General features: G+C 44.3%; 1 protein-coding gene across 4 annotated transcripts in view; it reads right to left on the bottom strand.

Annotated features, from left to right (window-relative positions):
* Strip2 (striatin interacting protein 2) overlaps window positions 1–19,588 on the bottom strand; it is a 45,847-nt gene extending 26,259 nt beyond the window's left edge. For 3 of the 4 annotated variants that reach the window (XM_090333285.1, XM_090333284.1, XM_090333283.1), the window contains exons 1-9: window positions 19,417–19,588; window positions 13,675–13,744; window positions 8,850–8,924; window positions 7,478–7,612; window positions 5,231–5,351; window positions 4,158–4,226; window positions 3,917–4,023; window positions 2,329–2,456; window positions 1,022–1,225 (exon numbers count right to left, since the gene is read on the bottom strand). In XM_090333285.1, the coding sequence (XP_090189411.1) occupies window positions 1,022–1,225; window positions 2,329–2,456; window positions 3,917–4,023; window positions 4,158–4,226; window positions 5,231–5,351; window positions 7,478–7,612; window positions 8,850–8,924; window positions 13,675–13,744; window positions 19,417–19,551 (1,044 nt within the window). In that variant the 5' untranslated portion in view covers window positions 19,552–19,588. Of the gene's footprint in view, window positions 1–1,021; window positions 1,226–2,328; window positions 2,457–3,916; window positions 4,024–4,157; window positions 4,227–5,230; window positions 5,352–7,477; window positions 7,613–8,849; window positions 8,925–9,942; window positions 9,978–13,674; window positions 13,745–19,416 lie in introns of those variants that run through there. The other variant, XM_090333286.1, reaches the window with a different exon arrangement.
* Window positions 19,589–21,148: the final 1,560 nt, after the last annotated feature.

The raw sequence follows: 21,148 nt of genomic DNA, 5'->3' as shown, positions 1-21,148 counted from the left end.
CCCATCTTACTCCTATAGTCCACTGGGCTGAATTCTAGATAACTAAGTTACTGGCTAGGGGACAGAGCACAGGTAATCTCAAAGTCATGATTACTTAGCTTTCAGAAAATATTGGTGCTTTCTTTTCTTTTCTGCTTCAGCACTTTCCTTCCTAAATATGATCTGCTTAGGTGAACATTCAATTAGTTTGCCTTCTGTGAGCACACACCAGCTGGCTGGCTGAGGAAGAGGATGACAGAAGCTTGCTGCTAGGCAGAGGGAATCAAGTTTGGAATTTTAAATCTTATTGTGGGAAGAAAAAAAGATTGGACAGAAATAGGCCAAAAAGCTTACAGTTACAGCATCTGGTTGTTAAGATTGTGGGAGATTTTTCTTTTCTCCCTTCATCACATTTTTATATTTGTTCCACATTTTCTACAGTGAGTAAGCATTACTTTATAAAACAAAACCTAAAGGTTAAAATGGAGCTAGAATTGCCAAACATGACTGTCTGGCCCAGCTACCTTTGGTGAACTCAAGCAAGTCAGGCAAGGTGAGTCACTAGAGCATGGCTGGGTCTCAGTGTAACTTGTTTTGACCTTTTTAGGACTCTATACCTAAACCCTAACCAATCATCTCTCAAATGTAAACTTATAGTCCATGGCCAGAGAAGAGTGTGGCTGGCTCACAGCAAACCACCTGCTGTTAAGAAAATATACTAGGAACAGGATTGGTGAAGAGACCTATGGCCAGGATTTTACCCTAATGTATTTTAGGATGCTAAAGAATCACTGAGGTCCAAGCCAATGATTCTGAAGTGAGATACGGCTACTTAATATGTTATCAACTAGTTCCATCAGGACAATGGAGGAATGTGTCAGAGATAGGGGACAAAAGCCCAAGTATAGACTGTGAGGTTTCATGTGTTGGTCACAGGGCCAACCTGGGGCATGAGCCAGGTCATTTATTGTCTTATCCTATAACAGAGTCTGGGCTTTTGGCTAGCCATTATCCCTATACTACTGTCTGTTTTAGCCCATACCCTTCGAGAGCCACGTCGGCCTCGCAGCTTGGAGGGTGGTGGTGCCAGTTGAGACTCGCCAAGGTCAAGAGTGTAAGAGGGCGGGGAGGCAGCACGCATGCTCTTCACCACCTGGATGCTGTCCTCAGCCAGTGGAGGTAGGCCCAATTCTGCCCGCTTCTGTATTTTGAGAGCCTGCAAATGCTCAAATCCACCTAGGGTAAACTAAAGAGTAAAAGGAAAGAGGCAAGGAAAAGAGAAGAAGGGAAGAGAAGTTAGGCCTGAAATATCACCAAAAGTTAAAAAAGGAACTTTTGGAGGCCTCCACTAAACATCACCGCCAAAATTATTATTATTATATTTTTAAAGCAGGGGCTGTGTGTAGCCCAGGCTAATGATTTTCCTGCCTCAACCTACTAAGTGCTAGGATGTATAGGTGCATGATACTATGCTTAGCACTGGATCCATTCTGTGGAAAATTTTCAGCTGCTGTGGCCACCCTGTAGTTGCGGCAAAGCCCTCTATGAGGCCCTCTACAGGGTGTGTTGTTTAGCCAGCATGTGGGGGATGGGAACCAGATCTGTGGAAAGGGAGCCCGAGATAAGAGTCATAGGGCCCATGATGAAGGATCAGATTGAATAAATAATAAAATCGCACCAACAACAAAAATCCTCTATCTAGAAGCAGGACGAGAACTAAACTCATTTTATAGTTAGAGAAACTAAGGCGCAGAGTTGCCCAAAGGTCATCAAAATCAGCAGAGACAGATCTCCCAACTTTCAGCCAGTGTTCTACCACTAGCATTTTTTTGCGGGTGGGGGAGGGCGGGGGGAAGTCGTTCAGTCGTGGGGCTTGAACTCTGGGCTTGGGTGTCATCCCTGAGCTCTTCAGCTCAAGGCTACCACCCTACCCCTTGAGCCATAGCACCACTTCCGTTTCATAGTGGTTGACTGGAGATAAGAGTCTCACGGACTTTAGAGCCTGGGCTGGCTTTGAACCATGATCCTCCGATCTCAGCCTCCTGAGTAGTTAGGTAATAGGTATTACAGGCTCACACCTGTAATAGGTGTGAGCTACTGCACCTGGTTCTACTACTAGCTTTATCAGGGGGAAGTTCCACTGACACCACCAATTTATAGAGCAGCATCTTCCATCTATCTAACATAAAAAAACTGGCTCTGACACAGGACATCTGATTTCTTTTCAGTAGCTTTCTTGCCCCTCCCTCTTAGCTAGTGGCCAACACCTGTTCCATTCTGCTGCCTAGCTCCAAGTCGTAACCAGTCTAGAAGTGGAGGACTGATGAATAGGGAGGATCTGCCACTCACCATGACCACCTTCCAGAGCAGAAGCAGGACCTTCTTTATGGGAAAGTGGGGAGCCAAGCCACTACAGAACTTGGTAACCATGGAGAAGAGCAAAAGGGCAAAAGGCTCTTCATTATGCATGGAGAAACCTGGGCATATAAAGACAGGTAAGTGAGAGAGGATTTAATAGCTGAGACCCTGTCCCTCTATTCCTGATTCTAGACATAGGCAGGAGAGCACTCACCTCCCCCGAAGTATTTGAGCAGTCTCCATAAAGATACCTCACAGAGAAGTCTGGAGGACAAGGGAAGGCTGGAGGTAAAATAGCTTGGTCCCAAAATTTAGGGTGATGCTTTGGGGCATTAGTGCCAAACTAAAAATACAGTAAGTACTATGTTGCTCACTGGCTGAAGAAGAAGGTATTTCTTAGACTATACTTCACTTTACTTTTCTATTCACATCAATAAATATATTTTCATATCCTGTAGGCCTTCATATCCTATCCATATCCTACACATACACACACACACACACACACACACACACACACACACACACACACACACAATTTATTTATTTCTGTCGATCGTGGGGGTTTGGGCACTGTCCCTGAACCTTAAGCTCAAGGCGAGTGCTCTACCACTTGAACCACAGCGCCACTTCTGGTTTTCTGGCAGTTAACTGGAGATAAGAGTCTCATGGGTTTTTGTGCCAGGGCTGGCTTTGAACTGCGATCCTCAGATCTCAGCCTTCTGTGTAAATAGGATTACAGGGGTAGGCCAGTGGCACAGGGCTTGAGGCAATTCAATTCATTTGCTCATGTGAGATTCATGATGGAAAATGAGAGAGATGGCTATCCCCATTTCTAACCAAGAAAACGAAGGCATAGAGAAGTTATATCTTATAACTCAGAGATACAAGGGGCAATCAGGTTTAGACCTGTGTCTGCCACACAGTATCTCAGCCCTGAAAAATAAAACAAAACAAAACAAAGCTGGGCATAGTGGTTCAAGTCTGTAATCCAAGCTACTCAGGAGGTTGAGGTCTGAGGATTGTGGTTCAAAGCCAGCCTGGGCACTGAAGTCCAAGAGATTCTTTTTTTTTTTTTTTTTTTTGCCAGTCCTGGGCTTGAGCTCAGGGCCTGAGCACTGTCCTTGGACTTTCTCAAGGCTAGAGCTCTACCACTTGAGCCTCAGCACCACTTCCGGCTTTTTTCTATGTATGTGGTACCGAGGAATCGAACCCGGGTCTTCATGCATGCTAGGCAAGCACTTTAACCACTAGGCCAAACTCCCGGTCCGTCCAAGAGATTCTTTATCTCCAATTAACCACTAGAAAACTGGAGGTGGTTCTGTGGCTCAAGGGGTAGTGTAGCCTTGAGTTGAAGAGCTCAAGGACAGAGCCCATGCCCAGAGGCAAGACCCACGACCAATATAAAAAACAAAACAACAACAAAAACCGGAAAAAAACTCCAACAATAACAAAAACCCCCAAAAGCAAATTAAATTCAAAAAGAAAATAGGACTCTCTCCCTTTCCCTGGCAGATGCTCTGCTTCCCCTGCTCCGTCAGCATCCCATCCCCACCTCTCCCCAAGTGCCACTGCTTACTCAATTCAGTGCGGAACGTCTCTCGAGCTGCTCTCCACCCACAGGAGTCTATGTCTCGCTCGAGGCGGATATTTTCCACCATTAGGTACATGACACTCAGCAGCACCCTGCAGTGACAGAAGGGTGACAGAAGGTCTCCAAGGCAGTTCCCAGCCTGTAGCCAGAGACTTTATGGATGATCTCAGTGAAATCCCAACCCAGTGAGATTAGCTAGGGGATAACTTCCCATAATTTCACTCACCGGAGTTCTGTGCTATCAGCAATGGAGACAGCTGGTTTCCGAAGTGTGCTGCTACCAGTCTGGCTGTTGCTACTATGAAAAGGAGGGATAAAATAGAGCCCTTAAGGCCTCTTTCCCACCTTCACTTCCGTTTACCATTCATATAAACACCTGTTATCATCTGGTTATGCAACCACTAATGAAACTGATATAAAGGAGGCCATAAAATCCCCTGACCATTTTAGCAAACCCCTTATCCATGGTGAAGATGAACTAGGTCATTCCTTGCCTCCCCCTCCCCAAATTGGAAGTCTTTACTAGAAAGCTGGTTACTGCAGGCAGACCCAAGTCACAAAGTACTTGCAGCCCCAAATGCAGCTAGCACAAAGCTTGAAAAGGCAAAAACCACATGATTCAGGTGGGGAACTAAACCTAACAAAAGTGTTACACATAAGCAAAGCAACCTAAGTGTAACAATTGGGGCTTATGATCTGTACTATGTCTAGTACTGTGCTGGATGTAGTTCCTCTTTGGTCATGGATATGAAGGAAGAAAAATTCCTTTCATGAATTCTAGAGGCAAGTCAAGCTGAGAAGACACTTGGTTAAAATGGGACCACAGCCAGGCGCTGGTGGCTCACACATGTAATCCCAGGTACTCAGGAGGCTCTGATATATGGAGAGTGGCTTGAAGCCAGTCCAGGTAGGAAAGGCTGTGACATTCTTCTAACAAACTACTCAGAACAAGCTGGAGCACTAGCCTTGAGCAAAAGAAGCTCAGTTATAGTGCCCAGGTTCTGAGTTCAAGCCCCAGGACTGGCATACACACACAAAGGGGGACCTCAACCAGGACAGGCCCCTGAACTAAGGACTTGAGGAGACAAGCTGCTGCTAACCTCAATCTCAGAGTTAAGACACAATATCAGGAACCATGGCTGAATGGAGGGGAACTGTCAGTGAGCTTTGAAGAGATGAGTAGGCCCTGTTTCACAAAACTCTTTACTAAGAAAGCAGGTATAGGAAATGACTTGCATCCCTTCAAGGGCCGGAAGGCCCTTACTGTCTAAGGCCAGCTTCCCCCGCAAGGATTCTCACTCAATTTCCATGTGGAGTAGCTCCAGGAAGGCTGAGAAGGTCCCCATCTGGTAGAGCAGAAAGCAGTTGTATCTGGACCAGTGTAGCACATCAACTTCTGAATCACATTCCCCAAAGGTACCTAAAGAATCAGACAGTTGTCAAAGGGATTGAGGAGAGGCAGGTATTTCAGTGATTTCCCCATTACTCCATCATAGTCAGATGTTCTTCTAACACTCTGTTCCATAATTAGGCTGACAAAACAGGCAGTGCCCCTGAGGACTTTGACTCAGGAGAGGAGATGCATTATAGATTCCAGAGTTAGGTTCTATGTGTTCATCAATGGCCAGTCTTAAATTTGGGTCACCTAGAAGCAGATAATAAGGTAAGCAAGGGTTCAAGTGTAAATAGTTTATTTGGATATTGATTCCAGGAATAATCAATAGAAAAGCAGGGATGTGAGATAGGGAAGAGAAGGTGTCCAAAAGAGTTCAATGTCAAGAGGCGTTAGCTAATCAGGCTACTCCATTCACTTTTGTAAGCCATTTTATGAATACTAAGAATATTTATTCCCTGCAGTCCCAGACTACCATGTATGCTGCGGACAAAGTCTGGAGGAAGAAAGACCTTCACACTACCAGCTGGATGTTGGCCAAAGCAACTAGACTCAAGAAAGACAGATGGGGGGCCAGGAGTTTGGCCTAGTGGTTAAAGTGCTTGCCTAGCATGCACGAAGACCCGGGTTCGATTTCTTGGTACCACATACATAGAAAAAAGCCGGAAGTGGTGCTGAGGCTCAAGTGGTAGAGCTCTAGCCTTGAGAAAGTCCAAGGACAGTGCTCAGGCCCTGAGCTCAAACCCAGGACTGGCAAAAAAAAAAAAAAAAGAAAGACAGATGGGTGGCTCATACCTGTGATCCTTGCTACTCAGGAGGTTGAGATCTGAGGAGTGTGATTCAAAGTGGTGCTGTGGCTCAGTCGTAGAGTGCTAGCCTTGAGCTAAAGAGCTTAACCACTTTCAGTTTTCTGGTGGTTAACTGGAGATAAGAATCTCCAGTGGCTCTCACTTATAATCCTAGCTACTCAGGAGGCTGAGATCTGAGGATCAAGGTTCAAAGCCAGCCTAGGCACAAAAGGACCTAAGACTCATCTTCAGTTAACCTCTAGAAAAAATGGGAAGTGGAGCTTGGCTCTAGGGTAGGGTGGTAGTCTTGAGCTGAAGAGCTCAGAGACAGCACCTAGGCTGAGTGCAAGCTTCATGACCCACCAAAAAAAAAAAAGGCTCAGAGGCACCCAGGCCCAGAGTTGAAGCCCCATGACAAACAAGAATACATACATACATACATACATACATATATACATACATACATAAATGTGACATCACCTTTTTTTGTAGCTTTCTTCTCACTCTACCTTTCCTATTTAGTTTTTTTTTTCTTATTCAACATTTCACTTCTAATTAGTTGGCTTTTTGGCTATCCTCATATTCATGATCTCAGGGCTTATTTTCACTAGTCTAGCTAGGCTATTTCATTCCTCTTTCTAACACCTGGCTAAGAGGTTTCTTCTGGGAAGCTTTTTCCATTTAGTCTCATTTACTTCTGATTATTACACAAATATTCACAACAACCTCTCCTGTTGTTATGTGGGCTTGTACCTTTAAAACATAATGAAAAACCATGTGGAGGGTCTATGCATGAGTCTGTGATACACCTGGCTCCCACTCAGTATCGAGTCCAGGCCACAGCAGAGTTCTGTCCACACTGACTCTCTTGCTAATCTTCGCAGACATATACTGCCCAGGTTAGAGGGAAAAAGAATTCTATGAGAAATTCCAATCTGCCTGATAAGATAAAAGCATTTATAAAATGGTAATTCCTTGGAGGAGAAGAGTGTCAGGAGGGGAAAAAGTGGGAGAAAATGAGGAAGGAGGTAACATTGTCCCAGAAGAAATGTAATCATTGCCTGACTTATGTAACTGTAACCCCTCTATGCATCACCTTTGCAATAAAATGTTAAAAAAAGAAAATGGCAGTTCCTCTGTTCAACACCTTAGTAACAATTTTTTAAAAATACAAAAAGAAAAACAAAGATAACGGCAGATCTCAAGGGATCAAGTACCCAACACCATCTTTTCATATTCCTCTTAAGGGTGACTTCTAGCACATGAGAACATCTGCCCTTAAGAGAGGAGGAGGTCTTGTTTTTCCCACACAGCCTGCCCCATCTCGCTTCTACCCTTACCAACCTAGGAAGAGTAGGAATTCACCTTGGGCTAGGTAGAGAACGGCACGGGACACCTTAAGCCGCTGCTCTCTACTGACCACTTCTAGCCTGTCCAGAAGTCCCATCACATAGGTCTTTTGGGCATCTTCTTCCAATTCCAGCCATTCTTTGCCTTGCACTAGGGATAGAAAACCATATTATATATATATATACACACACACATATACATATGTATATATACACATATATATGCATATGTACAAGGTTGGCTAATGTTACTTCATCCCAGAAGTGGCCCTATAGTATATCCACTTCTAATCTCAGCCACCTACAAAGTCTTCTCTCTGTCTTGCTTTTTTTGCCAGTCCTGGGGCTTGAACTCAGGGCCTTTCTCAAGGCTAGAGCTCTACCACTTGAGCCACAGCATCACTTCTGGCTTTTCTATGTATGTGATAGTGAGGAATAGAACCCGGGTTTTCATGCCTGCTAGGTCAAACTCCCAGCTCCCAAAGTCTTCTCTTCAAAAGGTTTCTTTTAAAAAGAAATTATTTATCTCTGCTGAGAATCAAACACAAGGCCTCACATATGGCACACAAGTGTGCTACCACCAACCCACATCCCTAGTCCCGAGCTTTCCTTATTTAGAATAAGGAATAGGGAAAGGGTCCCAAATGTTCTGGACTGAGCCCTCTCTGAAGCCTCACCTTTGACATCCCCTCTGTCTTCCACACATAGCCTGCTGTGTGCAATGTCTCTGCCTTTCTCAGGGATTTCCCCATCTCTATCACATAGTTGTTCTTACATGCCTGATACCAAGCAACCCCCTTTCACATGAAGGCCCTAGTCAAAACTTCTGCTCCCAACATACTATATTATTCTAGGACACAGCATTTCCTTCTTCACCTCAGCCAGTTTTGTGATGTGCATTTCTCCCCTCTGCTACCAGATCTCTTTGTAGAAGTGGCAAATTACCATTACCTGCTTCTTATATTTCTGATACACAGACATCTACTGAATTGAAAATTGAATGGCAACTGACCAAATTAAGCACACACACATACATACACAAGAGAGCTGAGGTTATTACAGTGTTATTGAGAGTGAGGCAGAGTTAGAGACAGTGGTTTAAGCATTAATCATGTCAAGGATCAGGTTAGGCCCAGGTTTCCATTAGGTAGCAGGGCACTTGTCCAGTTTTACTCCACCATCCATCCACTCTCCTGTGCTTTCTACCATGGAAAAGACCCTAACTCAGGCTCCTCTTGTTTCCATCCTGGCTTCTACTCGAGATATAGGGAACACTGCCCCATAAGCAAGAAGTGAAAGGTGAACAGCAAAGAATCATAATTTGTTCTAGTATTTTACTATGACTGGGATATTAAGGAGGGGAAAAGCAGTAATGGTTTGGGGATCACCTTGAGTCTTGAAATCTTCTTCAAAGCACCTCTTGTTAGTGGTGAAATCTGGATTCTCAGTGTAGCTATACAATTCTGTAGCAAGAAAGAGAACAGAAGCATATTCAGGAGACAAATAAGGAGGGAGTTTAGAGCAGAAAGGGTGGCATGAAACTGCTGAAGCTTCCAAAACATTCCACTGTCCGGTTCAATCCAGAGCCAGCTTCCTCCCTTTCAGAGCAGTTAAAAATAGCCACTCGTGTCCCTGGGTGATTAAACCATCAAACCTGTTCTCCTCCGCCAGCTGGCTGCTGCAGTCAAGGAGGCAGACTTTGACATTTGGTGAGGGCAACAGGGCTGGAGCACAGGGGTCTCAATGTCATCACTTCAGTGTTTTTAGGACTGCAACGAATGCTAGTTTTGTCAAACCCAGCTGAAACTATTCCCTATCTCTGGGAAGAGGAAGACAACACAACTCCTCAAATTTAGAGCCAAGATCCCTCTGCTATTCAGGAAGCTAGAACATACTAGATTGCTTTGCAGAACTGGAGCCAATTCATTTTCTTCCTTATGAAATTCCTCGAAGGGTGTAGAAGTTTAGGCTCATGCACACTGCCACCTGGGCAGAGGCAGCAGTGAACCATGTAGAAAGCAGGCATGGATGCCAAAGGACTATTTGTCCTGGAACAACCTCCTCCTCCTCCTCCTCCTCCTCCTCCTCCTCCTCCTCCTCCTCCTCCTCCTCCTCCTCTTCTTCTTCTTCTCCTCTAGTCCTGGAGCTTGAACTCAGGGCCTGAGCACTGTCCTTGGGCTTTCCTCAAGGCCAGCATGTGGTACCAGCATGTGGTACCAAGGAATTGAACCTGAGTCTTCGTGCATGGGAGACAAGCACTATATCACTAGGCCAAACTCCCAGCTCAAATTTAACTTTTTTGACTATAGTCTCTAAATAAAAAATTGAGAATAAAACTATCTTCTCTTTCTCCCAGAAATATTCAATCTGCACTCTCATCTTACAAAAAATGAAGTATTAAAATCAGAAAGTCAATAAGTGATTATCACAAAATCTATTCTTCCTAGACCAGAGATTATTCAAAGCAAGAGAAACTCATACATGTTCCAGCCAGCTGTGGAATGGTTGGAAAATACTTTGTGTGGGAGCTAGAGCTTTGAGTTCTAAGTTCCAGAATTTGGGAATAACTAGAAACAAATCCATTGTTGCATCTTAAATACACACACACACACTCACACACACACACAATTTTATGACCAGAGCATTACAAATCCAGTTAGAACAGTGAACATGATTTTTAGGTGCTGAGCTTTAGTTTTGCTCCTTTTGATTTTAGATTACAAAATGTCATATGCATATAGGAATACAAAAAAGATACTTTCTGTCCAGGTAAAACAAATATTAACGCATGTCCTATTGGCTTCAGACTATTCCTCAGTCTTTTCTTCCCCTCTGGAAGTACTATAAAGAAATTGGAACATAGCCTTCACAAGCTCATTTTTTTTTTTCTTTTTTGGTTCTAGGACTTGAAATCTGGGTCTGGGCATTATCCCTGAGCTCTTCAGCTCAGCCCTACCCCTTGAACCACAGTGCCACTCCTGGTTTTCTGGTGGTTAATTGGAGATAAGAGTCTCATGGACTTTAGTGCCCAGGCTGGCTTTGAACTGTGACTCTGATCATAGAGTAGCTAGGATTACAGATGTGAGTCATCCAGCCTGGCACAAGCTTTTTTTTTTTTTTGGCAGTTGTGGGCTTGAACTCAGGGTCTGAGCATTGTCCTTGGGCTTTCCTCAAGGCTAGAGATCTACCACTTGAGCCCTTGAGCCACAGCACCACTTTTGGCTTTTCTATGTATGTGATATGAGGAATCAAATCCAGGTCTTAGTGCATGCTAAGCAAGCACTCTACCACAATTCCACAGGCTCATTTTTATATGTGCCTGTAAACAATATAAATTTTTCTGTTTTTAAAAGTTTTTAGCTGGGGCCGGGAGTTTGGCCTAGTGGTAGAGTGCTTGCCTAGCATGCACAAAGACCCGGGTTCAATTCCTCGGTACCACATACATAGAAAAAAAAGCTGGAAATGGTGCTGAGGCTCAAGTGGTAGAGCTCTAGCCTTGAGAAAGCCCAAGGAGACAGTGCTCAGGCCCTGAGCTCAAGCCCATGACTGGCAAATAAATAAATAAATAAATAAATAAAAGTTTTTAGCCAGATGCTGGTAACTCAGATGTGAGGATCATGGTTTGCAGCCAGCCTGGGCAGGAAAGGTCATAAACCTCTTGTCTCCAACATGCTATTCAAAAAGCCAGAAGTGAGGGGCTGGGAGTTTGACCTAGTGATAGAGTGCTTGCCTAGCATGGACCAAGACCTGGGTTCGATTCCTCGGTACCACATACATAGAAAAAGCTGGAAATGATGCTGTGGCTCAAGTGGTAGAGTGCTAGCCTTGAGGAAAAAGCCCAAGGACAGTGCTCAGGCCCTAAGTTCAAGCTCCAGGCCTGGAAAAAAAAAAAAAAGCCAGAGGTGGCATTATGACTCAAGTGGTAGAGAGCATTAAGGCAAAGAAGCTCAAGGACAGTTTCTAGGACCTGAGTTCAGGCCTCAAGATCAGAGCACACACACACACACACACACACACACACACACACACACACACACAATTTGAAAGTTTCATCTTAACTGGGTGCCAAGATTATAACCAGTGGCTTATGTCTGTAGTCCTAGATATTCAGGAGGCTAAGATCTGGATCAAGGTTTGAAGCCAGCCTAGGTAGAAAAGTCTATGAGCTTCTAATTAACCAGAAAAAAGCCAGAAGTAGAGGTATACATCAAATATTATAGGGTTAGCTATGAGTGTAAAAGCTAAGTGAGTATATGAACACACATGGGGCACAGACACAGGATTTACATTTTTTAATTTTAATTTTAATTTTTTGCCGGTGTGGGGCTTCAGTGCAGAGCCTGAGAAATGTCTCTGAGCTTTTTCACTCAAGGCTAGCACTCTACCACTTTGAGACACAAAACCACTTTCAGTTTTCTGGAGGCTGGCTTTGAACCACAATCCTCAGCTCTCAGGCCCTCGAGTTGCTAGGATTACAGGTATGAACCACTAGCACCCAGCTTGGATTTTTAATTTCAATAATATCATACTATAGAAGTTCTTTAGTCACTTCTATTTTAGGCATTTACTTGTGCTAAAATATATTTATGTAAACTAATTACATTAATTACTGTATTTTAGGTGCCTACAATGATAGACAAATTTATTCATTCTCCTGCAGATGGGCATTTGGGGTTGCTTTCAATTTTTCACAATTATAAACAAGTTTAGATAATAAACATAATCATATATATTCTTGTTCCCAAGTATAAGGCTATTTAGGGTAGGTTTTCTGGGTCATATATGTACACATCTTCAACTTTATTAGATATGACCTAACTGCTTTCCAATTTTATACTGTGTTCACTTGACTGTTATACACAGCAGAGCAGATAAGGGCTCATCTGGCTTTTAATTTCTATAATCAAATGACTATAGCATCACATTTTATTATTTTAATATGCTTTTCTCCATTAATAATGAAGTTGAACATCTATTTGTTTCTAATTTATTTATTTCTAAGTATTTATTATACTTAATATATTTTATTTATGGACTGTTTGGTTTTTCTCTTCTATGAATTAATGTTTATATTCTTTGCTTCTCTAGTGGGTTGCTCAACTCTTTATCCCTCTCTCTTTACATTTATTCATATTCTGGATTCTAATTCTTTGTTCCTTTTTAAACTTAGCTCTCTATTTTTCTGTCACTCATCACAAAATTTATTCTCTGAGTCTATTCACAAGAACTTCTTTTAAAATGTTTTTCTCTGAAAAAGCATGCTTCAAAGTGTCATTTCCATGTGACAGAATATTTAATTTTCATATCATCTCCAACCAAAGCTCGTTTATTAATATCTACCATCATCACACATGAAACGCAGAAGCCCTTAATGTGAGGAGATCACGTTTACCCTACACTAAAATTCCAGTCAGAGCAAAACAGCCCAGGACTAAAAGAATAGGATTACCTAACTCTATCTCCCAGATGTCCAAAGTAGAGCTCTTGATGGTTGCATGTGACATGTCTAGCCTTGCTTGGCTAGACAGTTGTCTAGTAGTCCTCAGCTATTGCTTAGAATTTAGTAGGGAACAGGTGTTAAGGGAAGAGGGAAAGATGGAGGTAGAGGAGACGTGGGGGTGGAGGGAAGAGAGATGGGAGAAAGAGAATGGGGGCAGAAAGAATGGACATACAAAGGTATAGAAGACAGACAAGTACTGCGGACAAAGTGGAAGCAAAACAGATTTGAGAGTGCCCCAAAAGAAAGGAGGCGGAGGGCCGGGAGTTTGGCCTAGTGGTTAAAGTGCTTGCCTAGCATGCATGAAGACCCGGGTTGGATTCCTCGGTACCACATACATAGAAAAAAGCCAGAAGTGGTGCTGAGGCTCAAGTGGTAGAGCTCTAGCCTTGAGAAAGTCCAAGGACAGTGCTCAGGCCCTGAGCTCAAGCCCAGGACTGGCAAAAAAAAAAAAAAAAAAAAAAAAGAAAGGAGGAGGAGCAGGGGAGAGTGATAGAATAAAATAAAGAATAAATACCATGGGTTAGGATAATTCACAGGAGAAGATGTGCAAGTAAGCAAAGAGCAGTTTACCATTGCAGAGGAGAGAAAAAAGAAAGAAGCAATAGCCTTTGTTCAAAAGATATTTGCTAAGACCACAGAAACCCTTGGGAGAGATCATAGCCTATACCCGCCGCACAATTCTTCTACTTGCTACTGAGCCATCAACTTCATACCTGATAACTCTGCTGCATGCCCATCTGCATCTCCATACTCAAATTCCAGAGTTGGGCAGTCCACAGAGCCCTGTAATGGAGACATTTTTCAGATGAGAAATTGCCAAGGAAAGACTGCACCCTTATTTCATCTTCTTTCCTACTGGAGATCAATGCTCCATCAGCAAGGCAGTAGAAATTCCCAGTTGGCCCTTTCATCTGGCAAGTATTCTCCCAGCTATACCTTTTGAGGGTATAACTGGGCACGCTACCATTCCAACCTGGGGAGAAAGTTCACATTGAACTTTAGATTGAGTTCAGTCAAACTGTCCAGCCATACCTATGTAATGAAATGTCACATGAACCCCCTAAAATGATGACTTAGGCAGCTTTTGGGTTGGTGAGCAAATAGATGTTCCAGGAGAGTAACACCCTTGCAGAAAGCACCCCTGTAGCGCCACTAGGCTTCATCCCTTGTTCTATGCATCTTCTCCATTTGGCTGGCACTTAATTGTACCTTTAGTTAAGAAATTATAATCTTTACTTTTTTCTTGCCAGTCTTGGGCTTTGGCTCAGGGTCTGAGCACTGTCCTTGGACTTTCTTAAGGCTAGAGCTCTACCACTTGAGCTTCAGCACCACTTTTGGCTTTTTTCTATGCATGTGGTACTGAGGAATTGAACCTAGGTCTCTGTGTATGCTAGGCAAGCACTCTACCACTAGGCCAAACTCCCGGCCCAAGAAAATATAATCTTAATTCCATACGTCCATGAGTTATCCTAGCAAACTGTCAAACCTGAAAGGGGGTCGTGGTAATCCCTGAGTCTGTAGTTGGCTAAGTGGAAATTTAGTACACTCTACATTTTTGTAGCTGGCATCTAAGGTGGGACAGCTGTATGGGACTGTGCACTTAACTTCTGGGTATGCACTAACTCTGGAAGTGTCAGAATTGGATTGGACTGTAGGACTCATACCATCTAATATCAGGGAATTGTACTGAAAAATGATGTGCAGATTTCCCATCTGTAAAATGTGGATAATGACTGGGTTATTGTAAAGATTAAGTGAATTAAGGATAGAAAAGGCATTCAGCATACCATAGCATTTGGTAACACTATCTGTGGGTGGTTTCTCTTATTATATAAAGACCTCATATGATTAAATCTATCACGTTAAGTGGCTAGATAACTATCATTTTACCTAAACAATTCTCTACTTTTGAACACTGAAGATGTTTGAAATGCATGAAATTATAAAACTAATAACTATTTTTATTTTTTAGTATTTGTGACCTTTCATTTTCTTTCCATTCTCATTTTTCTTGTGCCGGTACTGGGGCTTGAACTCAAGGCATCAGTGTGCTCACTCCTGTCTACTGTTAGCATCATTCAGTCAGGATGCAAATAGCACATAGTAAACAAACTCCTTGTAGGCTCTGGGTCAGCCTGTCTGCTATACCACATTATTCCTAGTATTTAGAATATCAATATTTGAATGAATGAATGAATGAACAAGAGCCAATAGACAGTTTACTGAGAAATACAAGATGTCTTTGATGAGATAAACATCAGAACATGGGGAACTCCATTTGGCTCTCTTGAATCTAGATTAGGCTTGTGTCCAAGAAGACCTATGGGGTAAGGAGTCATATGAGCAGTGTAATGGAGACAGTCATCCTGAGTTCTGGGTCATGATATATTGAAGAACACCACAAAAAGTTTATCCCGGGGCTGGGAGTTTGGCCTAGTGGTTAAAGTGCTTGCCTAGCATCCATGAAGACCCGGGTTCGATTCCTCAGTACCACATACATAGAAAAAAGCCGGAAGTGGTGCTAAGGCTCAAGTGGTAGAGCTCTAGCCTTGAGAAAGTCCAAGGACAGTGCTCAGGCCCTGAGTTCAGGGCCCAGGATTGGCAAAAAAAAAAAAAAGTTTATCCCTAATTCTATAGCAGAGAATTAGGATGATTTAGTGTGTGTGTGTGTGTGTGTGTGTGTGTGTGTGTGTGTGTGTACACTTACTGGGGCTTGAATGCAGGGCTTTGGGCTTTTGCTTAGCTTTTTCACTCACAGGCTGGTGGTACTCTGCATTTGAAGCACACCTCCATTTCCTTTGCTGATTATTTTGGAGGAATTTTGTGGACTTTTCTGCTTGGGTTGGCTTTGAACCACAATCCTTCAGACTTATAGGTAGGAAGGAGTCACTGGTGTCCAGCTAGCTTCTTTTTAGTGTGTAGGATATTCATATACTGAGCCATTGGGAGAGAATAGTTCAACAGTGCTCTTATAAATCTTACTATGAGAAGATTCTCAATATATGGCAATAGTAATTCTATTCCATCAATTTTCTAGGGGCCTAGCCAGCAAAAACAAAAACAAAAAACACCCCATCTCCTTTAAGGCTTGTCTTCCAAAGGAAAGCAAAGAGGAAGAGAAGGAAAAGCTGATCTGGCACCTGGGTATTCCAGTGATTGGTGATAAAATGACAGGTACATCCTGATGCAGTGCAAAGTAGAGGAGAGCTAATCTTTTCAGCTAGCCTATCTGCAGGCAATGAGCCCAGATAAGATGATTACTGCAGTTGTTCATTCCAGGCATGAAGAATGTAGTTGCAGAAAATCAGTAGGTAGACGGCAGTGCAAGTGCAAAGCTCCGAGTCTGGACCCTGAGCTCATTAGCAAAAGCACAGTGCTATCAGGGCTTTTAGTTGAAGGAAGACTCAATGGTTGAGTGAACATCTACTTCAGAAGGGAGACAGAACATAGCACTCTGAAATTATTTATTGGCTTGTCGTTTATCTCCCCAACTCTTATTACAATGCTAGCTCTACAAAGACAAAGACCCAGTCTTATTTACTGATAAATCCCTAGCACACATACAGAAAACAATAACTGGCTATGGAAATAGCTCAATAACTAACAGTTGAATTATTGAGTGACTCACACCTCAAATACACTTGAGTAAGAATAATACCCCTGAGAAGGAAGGAAGCATAAGCTACCCCAAATGTAGGGATTTAGAGGCAGAAGACTGGTGGCTGCTGAATACTAGTGGCTTATGTCTATAATCTTAACTATTCAGGAGACTGAGACCTGAGAATCACGATTTGATGATAGCTTAGAGCAGACAAATCTGAGCAAATACATCTAAGAAACTCTCACCTTCAATTGACCAGCAAACAAAAACAGAAGTAGAGGTGAGAGTTAAGTGGTACAGCACCAATGTGAGTAGAAAAAAGCACCCAAAGATTGCTGAGGCCTTAAATTCAAGCCCTACTACCAGCATGCATACATATATACATGCATGCATACACACACACACACACACACACACACACACACCCCACACACTCCTGGGGCAGGGGGAGGACTGAGCTCTGTAACAGCAGGGTGTGACACTCAAGACCAGTCTTTTCACTTCCTTAGCTTCTATCTTTAAGAAAGATAAGAGGGTAAGCCGGGTGTGGTGGCTCATGCTTTTAATCCTAGCTATACAGGAGGCTAAGATCTGAGGCTCAAAGTTCAAAGCCAGCCTCGGCACAAAAGGACCAGAGACTCCTATCTCCAATTAACTTCTAGAAAACGGGAAGTGGGGCTTGGCTCAAGGGTAGGGCAGTAGCCTTGAACTATAGAGCTTAGGGACAACGCCCCCCAGGGGTACGGTGGTAGCCTTGAACTGAAGAGCTCAGGGTCAGCACCCAAGCTAAGTTCAAGCCCCATGACCCACAAAAAAGAAAGAAAGAAAGAAAGAAAGAAAGAAAGAAAGAAAGAAAGAAAGAAAGAAAAGAAAGAAGGTGAAGATAGGTGCTGGTAGCTCATGCCTATAATCCCAGCTACTCAGGAGGCTGAGATCTGAGGATCATGGTTCAAAGCCAGCCCAAGCACTAAAGTCCATGAGACTCTTATCTCCAAGTAACCACCAGAAAACAGGAAGTGGCACTGTGGCTCAAGTTGTAGAGTGCTAGCCTTGAGCTGAATTGCTCAGGGACAGTGCCCAGGTCTAGGGTTCAAGCTTCACCAGGAAGAAAAAAAACAGCAACAACAAAAAAGATAGAAGGTGAATCATAGAGCATCTGCTTAGGACTTGTGAGGCCCAGGGTTTGAGCCCCTGCACAAGAAAAAGAACAGTGGATGGATAATTCCTATTCTGCCCGAATCAAACTGGAAGCATACATAATCTTTGCAGCGAAATTGTGAAATGCTATTCAAATGGTAAACTGGGCTGGAATACCAAAGACCTAGTTTATGTACCTGCTCTGCCACTTGATTGTGTATGGTCCAATTAATTACATGAACTGTGCAGAACATTTTATATTCATTTACCTCATTGTGGCTCTATCCCAACCTTCTGAGCTAAGCAATTTTAATCCCTTTTTACAGATGAAAAGACTAGAGCTTACAAAGGGTTTTTTGTTTTTGTTTTTGCCAGTTCTAGGGCTTGAACTCTGGGTCTGAGCACTGTCCTTGGGTTTTCTCAAGGCTAGAGCTCTACCACTTGAGCCACAGCACCGTTTTTGTTTTTTAATGTAGGTGGTACCAGGGAATGGAATCCTGGTCTTTGTGCATGCTAGGCAAGCACTCTGCCATTAGGCCACATTTCCGTACCCATAGAGGTTTTGTAATTTGCCAAAGTTACAGTTCTATGGTTCCAATGCTGGTGTGACACACGCTGGAACTTGGTCTTGACCATTTCACTTGGATATAAGTCCGATGATAGTCTGATTCTGCCTCTTTTACCTTGTAAAATGAAAGGTCTATCCCAGATGATCCCCACAACTGACATTTTCAGGTCTATTCTGGTAATCGCTCCTCTGATACAATCAGACTAGGCTAATAAATAGGAACTGGATAAGTGAGGTGGTGAGGGAGTGATAATTCAGTACTTTTGACGTTGCCCTAGTTCTTATTTCTTTTCTTAGAAGAGGAAGAAAAGACCCAAATATTTATATTCTTAGCTGTACCTTGTGGGCACGTCCATTCTATCAACCCCCTTCGGACAGTTCCTGCCAGAATCCAGTTTAACCCAATTCTTTTTTTTTTTTGTCGGTCATGGGGCTTGAACTCTAGGCCTGGCCATTGTCCCTGAGCTCTTCAGCTCAAGGCTACCACCCTGCCCCTTGAGCTACAGCGCCACTTCCTGTTTTCTGGTGGTTAATTGGAGATAAGTCTCGTGGTCAATTAGTGCCAGGGCTGGCTTTGAACCCCGATCCTCAGATCTCAGCCTCCTGAGTAGTTAGTATTACAGGCGTGAGCCACGGCACCGGGCTCACTTAATTCTTACAGGCAAGGGACCCGATGCCTGCGGAAGATGCTCCCTAAAACGACCGGCCTGAACCCAGGCCAGGGCCACCCCCACTTCCTGCAGGTAGCCTGGAGAGGAAGGACGGCTACCCGCTCCCTGACCCTTCCAGGCCCTCCTCAGCCTCTCTGCGCTAGTCCCGTCTGTAAATCAGGGTCCGGATTTTTGTCGGGGGTCGGGCACGGGGTACTGCAGAGAACAAGTGATATAGATTTGCTTAGTACCACCGAGCATGCCTTCTACAGCGCTACGTCTTGGTGCAGAGTGGGCAGTGGAGGCCAGGGGACCAGCACACCCCCTCCCCCCGCCTTCGGTGGCGGAGCCTCGTGGAGCAGGGCCGCGGCGGAGGAACCCGCAGGAGCCTACATGGGGTAAGCCAGTGGTGTCAGAGCCAAGGCCGAATCACCTCCACCTCCGCTTCCCGCCCCTGGGCGTCTCCCGGCACGCAACCGGAGCCCCCGGGGCTCCTCACCTCGGACTCCCGCCGCTGGCTGCGGAACGCTTCCCGGCCCTTGGGCACCGCTGGCTTCCCTTTGCCGTTGTTACTGTTGCCATTGGCTGTTGGGCCGCCTGCCCCAGAGGTCCCAGGCACCGCGGGGTCCTCCATGCTGCCGGTCGGCGGATACCCTCAACCGCTCTTTCTGCCCGAGGCGACCCCGCCACCGCGCGCGCCTGGCACCAGGCTCCGCCCTCCAGTCGCTATTGGCTGCGGCCCCTCCCCTCGGCCCCGCCCTACGTTGTGATTGGCTGCGTGGACTCGGAGTGGGACTCGGGGCGGTGGGGGCTCTTTCAAGGAATACTTTTTTTTTTTTTTTTCCTTAATTTTTGAGGCTTTGCTGGTGGTCTTCTCGGTTTGTTTCCCACTTCACGTCCTGAACTCACTTCGAGTGCAGGCAGGTCCCCTGCTCGCTCCGCGGGTCTCAACACTCATCCTCACCCAAACAGACCTGTCTTTCCAGGGCTCTCCGTCGTAGCCTCTTGTCCTACTTACTGCAATCTGCATTTGGCCTTTGCCATAGACTCCGGCTGCCTAATGCTAATCATCTAGGATTCGGCTGAGTCTCAGAGGAGAGATCGCACAGCCCCATAGCCAGGGCCACAGCTAGAAATGCGGGGCTCGCAGTCTCTGGGCTGGTCGGGAGACTGCGAGTTTTGGGGTAGGGCTGGGGGTGTTTTTTGTTGTTGTCGTTTGTGGTCCGCAAGACCCTCCCCCTAACCCATTCTTTCTTCTTTTCCTTTGTGCTGTTGTTGTTGCTGGTCCTGGAGCTTTAACTCAGGGTCTGAGCACTGTCCTTGGGCTTTCTCAAGGCCAGAGCTCTATTACTTGAGCCACAGCATCATTTCTGGCTTTTTAAAAATTTGTGTGGTACCGAGGAATTGAACCCCGGTCTTCATGCATGCTAGGCAAGCACTCGACACTAGACCAAACTCCAGTCCTTTTCCCTCACTTAAAAAGAAACTCTTTCCCAATAGCTCAGTGTTGGGGGTGGGGAGGAATGATTTTTTAAATGAAACCAAATTTTGTTAGAAAGCGAGTACAACAAAATGGGCAGATCTGGCTTGGTCTTGGAAGTTCCAGAAGGGACTGAATAGGACCAACTCATTAGCCAAACAACTTAGTTGCTTTAGGAAAAGGGATGGCGTTTTAACTACGCTCTGTGCCAGGAATGGCACTAGGTACTTTCCAGATATACCTCTCCATGACAGGTAATCTTGAATCAGTAAGCGACCTTGTGTTTTTTCACAATGAGGTAGGGATGTTGTTCTGTGGAGGAAATGTGTTCTCTTGGTTGGCCACTGTTCTTCCTTAAAGATTCCAGTTAAGGTGGGGAGTTTGGTCTAGTGGTAGAGTGCTTGCCTGGCATAACGACCCGGGTTCTATTCCTCGTTAGCACATACATAGAAAAACGCCAGAAGTGGTCCTGTGACTCAAGTGGTAGAACTCTAGCCTTGAGGAAAAAAAAATCAAGGACAGTGCTCAGGTTCTGAGCTTGGCAAAGTCTAGGACTGGCGAAAAAAGAAAAAGAAAAGAAAAAAGAAAAAAATTCTAGTTAATTACTACCTTTCCCAAAAAACATTAAGATTTTTCTATTGTTTTTATTTTTCTTTTGTTGGTTGTGGGGCTTGAAATCTAGGCCTGGGAACTGTCCCCGAGTTCTTCAACTCAAGGCTCGAAGTACCCTTGAGCCTAAGAATCTCACAGA

This window comes from Megascapheus bottae, chromosome 5 (assembly GCF_031878675.1).
Source record: "Megascapheus bottae isolate mThoBot1 chromosome 5, mThoBot2.hap1, whole genome shotgun sequence".
Classification (NCBI taxonomy): Eukaryota; Metazoa; Chordata; class Mammalia; order Rodentia; family Geomyidae; genus Megascapheus; species Megascapheus bottae.
The sequence above is the reverse complement of the archived record's forward strand: the minus strand, read 5'-3'. Positions and strand labels throughout refer to the sequence as shown.